Genomic DNA, 13,103 nt, shown 5'->3' on the forward strand with positions numbered 1-13,103 from the left:
GTTGGGTCGGTCCAGCCTCATGTCATACATGCGCCCACATTATTAGTTTAACATCTCCATGTTCATGACTTGTGAAATGTAGTCATCAACTAATACATGTGCTAGTCATCGACTCTGACTAGGGACATCATTTAGAATAACCATATAAGTAAAGAATCTCACAAACAATTCACATAATTGCTAATCAATACAAGGTGCCTTCCATGGATATTCAATTAAGCAATATATATATCATGGATACAAAGAAATATGCTCATCTCTATGATTATCTCTAGGGCATATTTCTAACAATTGGCACGATACATTACATCATACATTGCATTCATAAACATTCATTTAGACATACATAGGATCATCATCATATCATACAGACACAGACAGTTGCTTCGGCTATAAGAATACAGCTTCGAAAGCAGATTTATGCTTCGTTGTGTACGAAAATAAGGGAAGGTGTTTTTCGCCTTCGGCTCAAAAACTACAAGTTTCGTCCACATCAAAGCAGTTCATACATTGACAGAAAGGTAAAAATATATTGCAAGGTATGGACAAATTTATAGAACAGTATATGATTTACAAATTACAATATTCTTTACAAAGGATAATACAAGAGTTTTTCTAGAGTTTTTTCACAGCTAGGTTTTCGACTTCATCATCGTCTACTAAGCTTCGTCTCAATGCTCCTCGGCTTTGTCATCCTGCACATATCAAAGCATTATATGGTAAACTCAAGTTTCAAGGAGAAGGTAAGTATCAGGTATGACTTTATTACCGGCTTAAGATGACTTCGAGCTTCGTCACCAGCTAAGCTTCGCCCACCCTTCGTCTAGATTTGCATTATAAATCTGTTTCCTATGCTTCGAGCCAGGCTGGGGATATCAATTAAATCTGCTGGTGGTAAGCTGAAGTTTGGTCTATTAACAATCTTCCCATGCATGCAACCATACTTCATGAAGGCAACAACTCTGCCCCGAGAAGCTAGCAGGGCACAGAAATCGTTGTGTCCAGCTATAACTTCGTCAAGAGCATCAACTTCGCCTTCAATATGTTCGAAGGTCCCTGGCAGGTCTTCAACCAAAGGATCAAATTTATCAGAACTGGCTCCAACCGAGTTGAAGACTTGCTTTAGCCGATGCACGCATCGGTTGCCGAACTCTAGACATCTATCTTGAAGCTCTTTCAATGATTTCTGCAAATTCGAACTTTTTTCGACTTCAGCCTCAAACTTCGTATCAAATTTCTGCTTTTCTTGTTCGAAGTTTTCTGACTTTGAGAGGAGTTCACTATTCAATCTTGCAATTTTGGCTTCAGCTTCTGCCGGTAAACCCTCTATTGTTTGAAGTTCGAAATCTTTCTTTTCAAGAGCAGCTGCATGATCTTTTATTTTGTTCTCTAAACCTTCAATTATAACCTCATGTTTTTTATCTTCAAGGTCCTGTTGCATCCTCAAAGCCTTACTTAATAGCATACTCTGTGCATAGGCAACCTTCATCAGAAAACACCTTCGTTGTTAAAACAATGAAAAGCCGAAGAAAAGTCTTACCTTGAAATTAGAATAGAATAAACTACCGATGATATGTTGTCATCAGTAGCGGCTGATATCGGCCTCAAGCTTCGGGAAACCAATACTCTTCGATAGAGTACTGATAACCTTCGCTCTAGTTCGGTCTCGGAGGCAACCTAAGCTTTCATCGTCAATATCGCCGAAGAGCAGCGCCCCTGGCTGGTACCCGCAAGATATGGCATAGTCCCTCAGCTCTTCTTTTTTAGCCTTTGACAATTCTTGTCCAATTAAGTTTTGAAAGTTGAAATTTTCTCCTTCTGAAGTATCTTCGACCGCCTCCTTCTCTTTTCCAGGCACTGTGGCCAGGGTCTCTTCTTCGGCTGTAGCAGCTTCTTCCGCGACCATAACCAGAAGCATTTTATCAATATCAGAAAATGTGCTCTCTAGATTTGTATCTTCGGCCGTTGTAGCTTCGGCAGTTGCAGCTTCGGTAGGTGCAGCTTCGATAGCTGTAGCGCTCTCGACAGCTGGTGTCTTTGACACCGAGACCGGCGGTGGTGTTTCTTCAATAGCTTCAGTCACAGTAATAATCCTCCGTTTTTCGGCCCAGCAGACTTCTTCGCTGTCGAGGGCTCCTTCTTCTTCTGTAAAAGCTTCGTCAGATGTGGCTCCAGTGGACTTAGCTTGATAGGCAAGGATTCAGTCATTACCTTTAAGATTTCTTCCACGTCGGCAGCAGAAGGTGTTGAAGGAGTCTCTTCCTCTATATCAGTCGTTTTCTGCTTCGCTGCCACAACTTTCCTTTTCTTTGGAGCAACTACCTTCGGCTCAGGGCTCGATTTTCTCCTCTTCAGAATTTCTTCATCTTCTTTCACCATTCTAGCAGCTTGTCTGCCCAGAATGCTAATAATTCTTTTTCTTTTTTGCCCTTCGGCGCCCTTGTTCAATCGCTCATAGTCAGGATATTCAAAATTCAGGGCATCCATTACCCGATTCAACCTTCGCTTTGGTCGGGAGCCGAAGGCTGCAGTCATCAATTGATCTTCTTTTTTCGTATAATTGCCCAAGATCTCATTGCACATAACCTCAATTGTATCCAACCATTCTTGGCAGGGTTCTTTGAAGTTTTTCTTGAACTTAAAATGATAGGGCAGCCGAACAAGTTCATTCTTTTTCTTCTCTCCTTTGAGCTTCGGCATACCCCATTCCTTTAACGTTGGGTGGGAATACCCTGTTAGCTAAGTACTCCTGAACTAAATCCCTAGTACCAATATGTTCAGACACAACTCTAAATTCGCCCACAGCATCTGGGCATGATGCCCCCGGCGTCATGTTGCACTGAGGCCTAGTCAACCCGAAGGTTAGCTTCAGCGGGCTCTGAACTAGCTTCTCCTTTTTTTCATCAATCTTAACATAAAACCATTCAGTTTTCCAACTGGTTGGCCACTTGGTGCGGTAGCTGACCACCGGTGTCTTCATGTCTTTGCGGTAAGAAAAATTATAGCAGCCAAAGTTCTTGTGTACTCCATCTTCTCTAGCCTTCGTCTGATAGTGAAGTTCGTGTACACGGCAGAAGGCTTCGGCGAGCAACTCCACTCCTTGGTTTCGAAGAGCCCAGATAAAGACGCTGAACCTAACGATAGCGTTAGGAGTCAGCTGATGAAGATAAATCTCAAAATTTTCCAAAACATCTGCAATCATACCGTGCAGAGGAAATCTCAACCCTGCTTTGAAGAAGCTCTTAAAAACTACCACTTCATCATTTTTTGGTTTCGGGATGGTCTCTTCCCCGCCAAAGTGAATCAACTTCTTCTCGGCTTCCCCGAAGTAGCCTAGCTTCGTCATCATGGGCATATCAGCTTCGGACACAGTCGACTTCCCAAAATCCAAATGGCTGGGCTTGGATGGCATAGCGGTGTTATAATCAATCTCTTCTTCACCAGTATCGCCCTGTTCAATATCTGCCTGCTTGGCTTCAATAGCAGGTGCACCTTTGTCAGAAGCGCCTTCTGTCACAACCAGTCCCGACCGCCTCATAACTTCGGAGATTGGGGCAGTCTCAGTAGCTTCTCTCCTCTCCGTCACGGGTTATCCTAGCTGTCGAGCGCACCGTGGCCATTTGATGCTGAGTTTCTTGCGTTTTAGCGAAGATGAATATTGTTTGTCTTTGCCGAAGCTCCCTCTTGTGACGAAGCTAAAACAAAACGATGCTTCGATTGAGAGTACGGTGAATAAGCTTCGGTTGTGGTCAATTTTTTTGGCAGCACAACAGTGCAATAGCAGTAAATGTTGTGGTAACTTCACACCTACCCGTCTGTTTATATAGTGTTGCAGGTGGGAAAGTGAATCGTCAAGCTGCTCGCACCCGCTGAACAATCGCCCGCACCCACTGAACAGTGGACCATAGTGCCCAAGAAGGTGAATCACTAGATCGCGCGTACCCGTTGTATGGTGGGACCACCTTTCACTCGGAATATTTAAATCGTTTCTCGACAACGAGCTTAGGGAAGGTGTTTTTCGGACCTTCGGCATTCCGAAGCCTGAGAAAAATTTTCACGGGCCAAGCTCGTTACGAAAACGATTTGGCACCGTGAAGGGGCTACTGTTGGGGGTCTGCTTTGTTGCCGAAGGTCCCATAAGAAGAAACACCTTCGGAAGATTGATACAAAGCCGAAGCTATCATTCAGAGAGCTTCGTAGCGTACTTCCAGATGCACCGACTTAAAGATGAAATGACCAATCGGCCCATGATAACTTGTATTGTGATTGTAATCGTTTGTAAAGGACATGAGTGTAATTTCTCACAGGCTGCGTCCTGTGCCTATAAATAGATGAACTGTACCCCTGTACTGTTCACGCTATCTGGTATTCGCTCGAACACCACGTTTGGATTTTTTGCCTTCTGTCAAGCCGAAGGTACAAATGTAATTAAATATTATCTTTATCTATTCGAGATTATATAATGAAGGCATGTGAATTATGTTATATGATCATTCATGTTACCTTTCATGTTTCATATGCTCTATCTTTCATTAACGTATATCGTGATGATGAAGGTACATCCTTCATGACCTTCGTCCTAAGATTGTTATATCCTAAGGGAAATAATGCTTCAAAGGACGAAGGACATTAACATTTAATATTTTGTGTTGCCTTGTTCTTAACTCATAGCATTTGAGAGCAAGTTCCCAACAGACCCTGTCTTCCTTGCTAAGGATATCATACAAGTTTTCTTTGTGATGGATATGCATGTCAACAAAACCAAGTGGAAGCTAAAAATGTATGATGTTCCATCCGATACAGTGCCTAACTGACACATAGTTCATCCTGGAAAATCGAAGATCATGGGAGTTCAGGACATCAACGATGAAGAAGACTACGACCAACTTCAAGATGCAGCTCCTTTTTCAGTACATGTTGACACAAGTACCTTGTTAGCTAATGAAGATGCTCCCTATTTGCGTTCTGTTCACAACAAAGGGAGAATTGTAAAAATGAATTGTAATTCTAAGAAGCGTTAAGTTTTATGTAAGACATACATGTTTTATGTATGCTAATTTAATTTGGTACATCTGAATCTAGCTACACACAAACACACACATATGTGTGTATATATATATACACTTATTTTTTTGATATATACAAACTAATTATACACAGACATATATAAAAATAATACATTCAAGAAAACACAAGCATTCACTAGCAACCTTGGTGAATAACCCAACACTCTATTCCTTGTGGCTAGGTTTCGAACCCCGACGCACACACATTTTTTGATTTCACGATTCCCGCCTTAGGTATTTTAGCGGTTTTTGAATAATAAGTTTTAGTACCGGTTATTTAAAACAACCGGTACAAAAGGTGCCTAGGCGGGAACGGAAAAGGTAGCTTTAGTATCAGTTGTTGAAAACAACCGGTACAAAAGCTTCCTAGGAGTGAACGCAAAAGGGAGATTTAGTACCGATTATTTAAAACAACTGGTACAAAAGCTACCTAGATGGGAATGAGATCATAAATATGAACCGCTCCCCCTCTGTTATTCGCTCTGTTCTCACTAGTGCTCCTCCGTCGTCGCCATCCTTGATCGTCCAGCACGTATTCTCTCCACCGCCACCATCACCGACCACGGTGGCGTTTTTGTTTCTGCTGCCACCTGGTTACCAGTGAGCTCGGCCTCAATCTTCTCCACTGCCACTACTGCCATCCCCATCGTACTGTGCACATTCTCTAGAACTCCGCCATCACCGACCGCACTATTGTCTTCGTCTCCATTGCTGACTGTTCACCAGTGCGCTCGGCCTCGATCTTCTCCACCATTGCTACCACCATCCCTGATTGTCCTACACACATTCTCTCCACTGCCACCGTCACTAATTGCGCCGATGTCTTCGTCTCCGCTACCGACCGGTCACCAGTGCGCTCGGTCTCGATCTTCTCCACCGCAACCATTCACTGATCGGTGCACTCGATCACCACAACAATCTTATCTACCACCTAGGTTGATCCTTAGGGCTTCATGGTGGCTGCCTGCATGTTTTGTAGTTTAGTGCTATTATAGGGGTTTTGTGTTCTATTTTTCATTGTTGGCTAGTACTTGGTAAGCTACAATGGTATATGTGAATTGGGTACCAAATGTTAGGATGTGGATCAACAATTATAGTGTTTATTATGTACCAAATGATATCTGTGAATTGGGTACCAAATTGTTCAATCTATGTTTATTGTGATAGAGGAACATTATTGTGTCATAATTGGCTACAATAGTTACAACAACATTATAAGCTCCAATTTGATGGAGAAGCTTAGTTTGATCACACAGTAATACCCACATCCACACTACATCCATTGGATATCTTTTAAAAATGTAAAGGTAAATATAAAATTGCACACATGGAAAATTTGGTTGGTACTTGTAAGGATAATCATATTTTGACATAGTGTCCATGCAAGTATGTCATTTGTTTCTTGGTTAGCCTTGGACTTATACAAATAGTATGGAAAGGACAATATGAAAAGTGCTAATTAGATATTTATGTGATACCTCCAGGTTCACATCTTACCTTTAGTTAGTTTCATTGTTTCCAAATAGTCCTATAGGCATAGAGCCATAATTTTTCATGACCTAGAACCACATATCCCTTGTCTTTGCCTAATTTAGTTTAAGAGTGTTGCAACATGCTAGCTCACTTTTTTGCTAGATAACATTACCAAAGATGGGTTCCTTGCTGATAAACACCACCCAATAAAATTATATTGTTGTTTGAGCTATCTAATCCTAAAAGTAAAGCCCCAACAGATAGTCCTTGGATGTTCTATTTATTCTATATAAGATGGATCCCCGAGAAGAGGCAATGAAGATGATGGAAGAGATCATCAACGAAGTGTTGAATGTTGCTCAACTGGATTCAGTCGAAGACCCAGATTCATACTTAAACTTAGAAGGAGATCCTACAAACACATCCATTGATGCTACTAATGTAAATGAAATAACTATGCTTCGTCAACTTCTAATAAAATATATTTTCTACATTATTTGTTACTTATTTTTCTATGTTTCATTTTTATTAGCCATTCGAATAAGGATCAGGCAAGGTTCATAAGCCTCGAGGTCCTACATCAACCAAGAACTTCAAAAGCCAAATGATAGTAAACAAAATTGCGCCAGACGGGGAACCAAGGGATCCAGAAAAAACTTCAACTAAGATGACACATTATTGTGGATTTCTGATTAGGTAACATGTGCCTATTAGAAATCATAGGTGGAAATCAAGTAGAGCCGATGATGTGAATGTGGTGAGTAAAGCTCAAAAGGAAATGTTCAGAAATGAAAGCATAGTTCATAATCAACAACAAACATGAGCAGTTAGTCAAACAATAGGCCATGAAGAAAATGGCTATTTTATTTCAAACCAACAAGAAAAAAACATATACAAAACCATTAAGAAGACTGGACATGGACTATATTTTAATAAGTTTCCAAAGTACAGAGGTCATTGGGAACCGTTCCTTGCATATAAGGCATCCCAAGAGGGTCAGACTAAGGAAGTAATAAATAAATCCAATGCCAACAAGTATTTCTACAAACTTGGACCTAGAGTTTACAAACATTTTGAGGTGATGTGGGAAAAATGTGAACGAAATACTGCTTAAGGGTGTCATTCGTGAAAATCATGTTTGGGTAGAGCGTGTGAAGCGTTGGTTCAACGCACATGGGGGTCATATATGTTACGATGGCACCTTAGCGTACACAGACAACATCAAAAGAGTTACAAAAAGCTAAAATATGTTGTGGATAAGGCATCTAAAGTGGAATTTATCCCTCATAGAGAGAATGATGAGCTTACTATTGCACTAAACAAACCAGAGCATCCTAGTCATCCAAGAGGATAGAAGAGTAAGCCATGGAAGTTTGGGTTTGCAGATAGCATCGATACCTATAGGAGTCGCCAGAGACAAAAAGAAAAGGTTGTGGATAGAGTTAGAAGCCTAGAGGAAGAATTAGCCAAGACTAAAGCATCTATCCTAGATGAGATTCTACGTCAAATGGCAATGGAACTAAAGTAGCTAACGCAACAAGGGTTGATCCTTCCTACTGCAGATAGGTTCAACCCCTAAATCGACGTAGCAGCTGCGTGTCCGCACAAAACCCTGAAGGACAATGGTTCCCTATGGATGATGTTGCCCATCCAATGGCTTGTGAGCTACATATAGGCATAAGAAACCTGACAACTAAGGTTGCTTATTGTATTTCCCGTCCACCACTCTTAAGGCGAACATACCACATGGCCAACATTTCAGTCGATTGCTCTATGGTATATGTTGATCAGATATGTGATGAATACGATGGTCTGGAGCTGGACATCAAAAGGGTGACGATGAAAGCATGCTTTTACATGCCCTACATATATATGTTCTTTGGCTAAAAATACATTAAAATAGTCGATGGCCCTCCACCAACTCAAAGGATCCCTTCAGTTCCTGCACCTACTAGGAGCTCTTCCCCTCTTGCACATACTAGAAGAGTCCCTTCACCTCCAGCACATACTTGAAGGAGCTTGTCACCTCTTGCACCTCCTCGAAGAAGCCCTTCACCTCCTCGAAGGAACCCTTCACCTCCTTCACCTCCTGCACCTCCTTCACCTCCTTAACCATCTAAACCCAACTCTAAAAGGAGCAATAGCACACATAGTGACTCTTTACATAAGTCCGCACCCAAAAAATACCCTGCAAAATGACGGGCAAGGAGATACGAGCTAAAGTTAATGAAGAGGCAAAGGAACATTTCAAGAAGAAAGTTCCAGAGACGGATCCACCAATAGACCATTTAGAAAAATCTTTCTTTACAAAGATGAGCAAGCCGGTAAAGAAGCAACCTACCTCTTACTATGAGTGCATGTTTGGAAAACAATTAAAGAAATCTACAAATGAAAATGTGTAATCATATCAGTATGCATGGAAGTACAAGCATGGTCAGCCTTTAGTCCGACCAGAAGAGGTTGAGAACTTACAACCCAATTGCGTAGATTCCACCACTGGTATATGAAGGAATTGGCCAATGGTAGGGAACCCATTGGTGTGTATGTACTAGACCACTAGTTCAACAACGTTGAGGTGATGTGGCTCTATTTGGAGGATATATTTATGATATACTAGTATGATGCGCTCAACCTTTCTCTTATCAACACCTAGGTTCTGTAATTCATATATATTCAAAGGACATTATAGTTCTCTTGCACCTACTATGTATCCTGAAGGATGGAGATCCAACGATGCTATAAAGAAGGAATTTACAATATCAGCTTCATGAACCCAGTAGTTATACACCAAAGACAAATCTAGCAGTTTCAGTTGGAGACTCTAAAAATATTGCATTGGTTCCTCGATGCGAAAACAGGGTTGGCTTGTTCCTTGTGGTTCGAGTTGATGATGAGTGATTGTTAATGGGTTGCACTCTAGGGTAGTAAGTGGAGTGGCTAGAGTGTGAGATTATGTATGTGCAACCATGTTAGTCGGCTTGTGGTGTGTAGGTGTGGAGCACATGGATGATGGTCGATAGCTGAGGTGAAGGTCATGTGGGCTCGTGCTGGTAGACCAGAAGCAGTGAGGGATGATTGCTGGGATTTGGCTAATGGACCGGAGCAGCCAGGTGACAAGCCATGGTAGCTGATGCCTGGGACATGTTGTAACACCCCGTCCAATCTCGGACCGATGGTACTTACTCCTGGCAACTCGCTAGGATCATATATTGTCCCCATAAACCAACATGGGTCTTTTGTGCACACTTTGTCCTCACTCATACGTACCCGAGAAAACTTCCCGGTCGATCACCCATCCCAAATTGCTCCAAGCCAAGCATGCTTAACTTGGAGGTTCTTTCGAGCTAGGCTTCTGAGAAAGAAGATACACCTTGTTGGTATGGATACTCTATTAATTCTATTAAGCCTTGGGCCAGGATATCACCATCCCAGGGGCCAGGATATCACAATCCACCCCCTTAGAAGACTGAAGTCCTTGTCGGTTAACCCCAATCTAGGAACCTCCCCTCTTAGCCACGTCTGTGTGTCTAGTGTCGTCATATGCCATGCCATGTGATCACTATGGGCCCACATGTGCCATGCGCCATATACCCAAACCCCTAACCCACACACGCCCGTGAAACCGCGAGGGTCGGCTTTGATACCACTTGTAACACCCCGTCCAATCTCGGACCGTCATCCCTAGGATGGTGATATCCTGGCCCAAGGCTTAATAGAATTAATATAATACCCATACCAACAAGGTGCATCTTCTTTTTCGGAAGCCTAGCTCGAAGGAACCTCCAAGATAAGCGTGCTTGGCTTGGAGCAATTTGGGATGGGTGACCGACCGGGAAGTTTTCTCGAGTGTGCATGAGTGAGGACAAAGTTTGCACAAAAGACCCGTGTTGGTCTGTGGGGACCATATATAATCCTAGCGAGTTGTAGGAGTAAGTGCCGCTGGTCTAGAGATTGGACAGGGTGTTACAAGTGGTATCAGAGCCAATCTTCGCGATTTCACGGGCGTGTGTGGGTTAGGGGTTCGGGTATATGGCGCATGGCACATGTGAGCCCGAAGTGGTCCCATGGCATGGCATATGACGACACTAGACACACAGACGTGGCTAAGAGGGGAGGTTCCTAGATTGGGGTTGACCAACGTGGACGTCAGTATTCTAAGGGGGTGGATTGTGATATCTAGCCCCTAGGATGGTGATATCCTGGCCCAAGGCTTAATAGAATTAATAGAGTATCCATACCAACAAGGTACATTTTCTTTTTCGGAAGCCTATCTTGAGAAAACCTCCAAATTAAGTGTGCTTGGCTTGGAGCAATTTGGGATGGGTGACCGACCGGGAAGTTTTCTCGGGTGTACATGAGTGAGGACAAAGTGCACACAAAAGACTCGTGTTGGTCTATGGGGACGATATATGATCCTAGAGAGCTGCCAGAAGTAAGTACCACTGGTCCAGGGATTGGACGGGTTGTTACACATGCACTCGCATGAGGACGTGGCATAGCGAGTCGTGTTGCCAGCGAGGTCGAGGACTGGTAGGACATGTGTCCAAGACGTGGGGACGAGCATGCGGTGCAATACTCATGGTGATCTAGTGGTTGAGCCTCAAAGCCACCCTACACTAGGGATGGTAGGTTTTGCTAAGTTTGGGCCTCAAAACTCGGCGATGGCAGTTCTGGAGAGAACCGGTGGCAGCACATGGTGCAGTTCTGGGTCGTGTGGAGCGAAGGGTGCATCAAGGCATAGCAACTTCGTGTGGAGTGCATGGCTGTCGGATCGAAAACCTAGGAGTTGGTAAATTTTGCCCCTTGTGGAGTAGATAGACTCTATACAAATAGAGGTAGATTAGGAAATAGAAATAACTCTCTATAAATATAGGGAAGGGGTGGTTAGTTCAGTGTCTCTTGGCTGCCATTTGTTTAGACTACACATTTTAGAGCTCCTAGTTTTCTCTCTATGTAGACACCAGTTGAATAGAGGGATCCACAACGATTTTGTAACCGTCAACTGTGTTTTTGATCTGCAGATATAATTAGAGGAAGTGTCGCCGGTATGATCCATAGCGATTGGCTTCAATCTCAGTTTGTACCCTTGCTGAAATTTCTGAAGTCCATTGTTTCTTCTGTTCTTCCATCCGATCAGGAGCTTCTTTGCAAGAAACCAGGGGCCTGAGCGCAAGAAACATGACCATGGGTTCTATTTCTAGGAAACCGGGGGGTTTCTTAACAAAATAACGAAGCGAACGGGTATCTAGCGCCCTCGGTCGTACGATCATAGATCAACGGATGTGATTAGATCTGAGCAAGAGCGCGGGCGAGCGCTGGGCCAGGGCGGTCAGTGACTGAGGGAGGCGGGCTGACCGGCTGGGCTCACGCCAGGGGGCGCAGGCAACCGATAGGTTGGGCCCAGGGGCAGGGCGCGCTCACGCGAAGCGGTATCCAGAGATCTAGATCGCTGGATTGGGGCTGAACGGTTAAGATGAGGCGCCCAGGGGTTAACAGCATGGTGACCAGCGCTGTTCCTGTCCACGGCGGTGGGGTTGCTGGAGATAGGGCAGACATGGCCTCCGGGGGTCTGGGGTCACCGGGGTTGGCTAGGACTGGCAAGGAGGGCCCGGTGAACTCACTAGCGGGGCTCCAGCCGCAAAAACTAGACTGGGGATGAGGGAACGGCGAAGGGAGCACTCTAGGCAGGTCGGGGTAACTCCTGCAAGTAATCCCAGCCACAAGGAGTTGAAATCGGTCGCGCTAAGGCCAGGGCTAGCTCCTGTGAGGGAGGTGGAATGCTACGGGCCAAATCAGGGGCCCGGGGTAGGGCTGAATCAACCGGCCATCGCGTGGCCACGGTGAACAGTCACGGTAGAGCTTCGACGAAGATGGAATAGCTAAGGCAGGGCAGAATTAAGGTAATCGAAGCACAGGAGCGAGTTTCTCACCTCGGGACGGTGCTCGGGGAGGCTTGGCACGGCGGCTGGCGCTCTGGACGGCCGGCTGAAAGGGAAATGTGACCTTGGGCAATTTCTATTATGTTTTGTTGATTAAGTGCCCAACACATTTAAATAAGCTCTCATGTGCTAAATAAAGAGAGAAGTGATAATCAAAGCAAAGGTATGTTTCTAGACTTAGTACATTGGTTTTTGTGTACTAATATATTTGTCTATGTGCTAGAAACAGAGAAAAGAAGAAAAGAAAAGAGATGCAAAAGACTTGGCTTGGTACAACCAAGACTCAGCTCAGTCTGGCACACCGGACTGTCCGGTGGTGCACCGGATAGTGTCTGGTGCGCCAGGCTGAACTCCGGTGAACAGACCGCTCTCGAGAAAATTTGGCGGCGTACAGCTATAATTTACCGGACTGTCCGGTGGTGCACCGGACTGTCCGGTGAGCCAACGGCCGCTAGCGCAACGGTCGGCCGCGCAATCCGCGGGCGACGCGTGGCCCGCGCCAACGGTCGGCATGGGGCACCGGACTGTCTGGTGTGCACCGGACAGTGTCCGGTGCGCCAACTAGCCCGGAGTTGCAACAGTCGGCTGTGTCAGAATAGGAAGGAGATCACACACCGGACATGAA

The 13,103-nt window shown here is 44.3% G+C and overlaps 1 protein-coding gene across 1 annotated transcript in view; it reads right to left on the reverse strand.

The window, feature by feature from the left end:
• The window catches only part of LOC109944202 (uncharacterized), a 91,681-nt gene extending 85,968 nt beyond the window's left edge, over nt 1-5,713 (reverse strand). The window contains exon 1 of the mRNA XM_020548890.1: nt 5,599-5,713. Within this exon, the coding sequence (XP_020404479.1) occupies nt 5,599-5,713 (115 nt within the window). The remainder of the gene's footprint in view (nt 1-5,598) is intronic.
• Nucleotides 5,714-13,103: the final 7,390 nt, after the last annotated feature.

Source organism: Zea mays, chromosome 2 (genome assembly GCF_902167145.1).
Source record: "Zea mays cultivar B73 chromosome 2, Zm-B73-REFERENCE-NAM-5.0, whole genome shotgun sequence".
NCBI lineage: Eukaryota > Viridiplantae > Streptophyta > Magnoliopsida > Poales > Poaceae > Zea > Zea mays.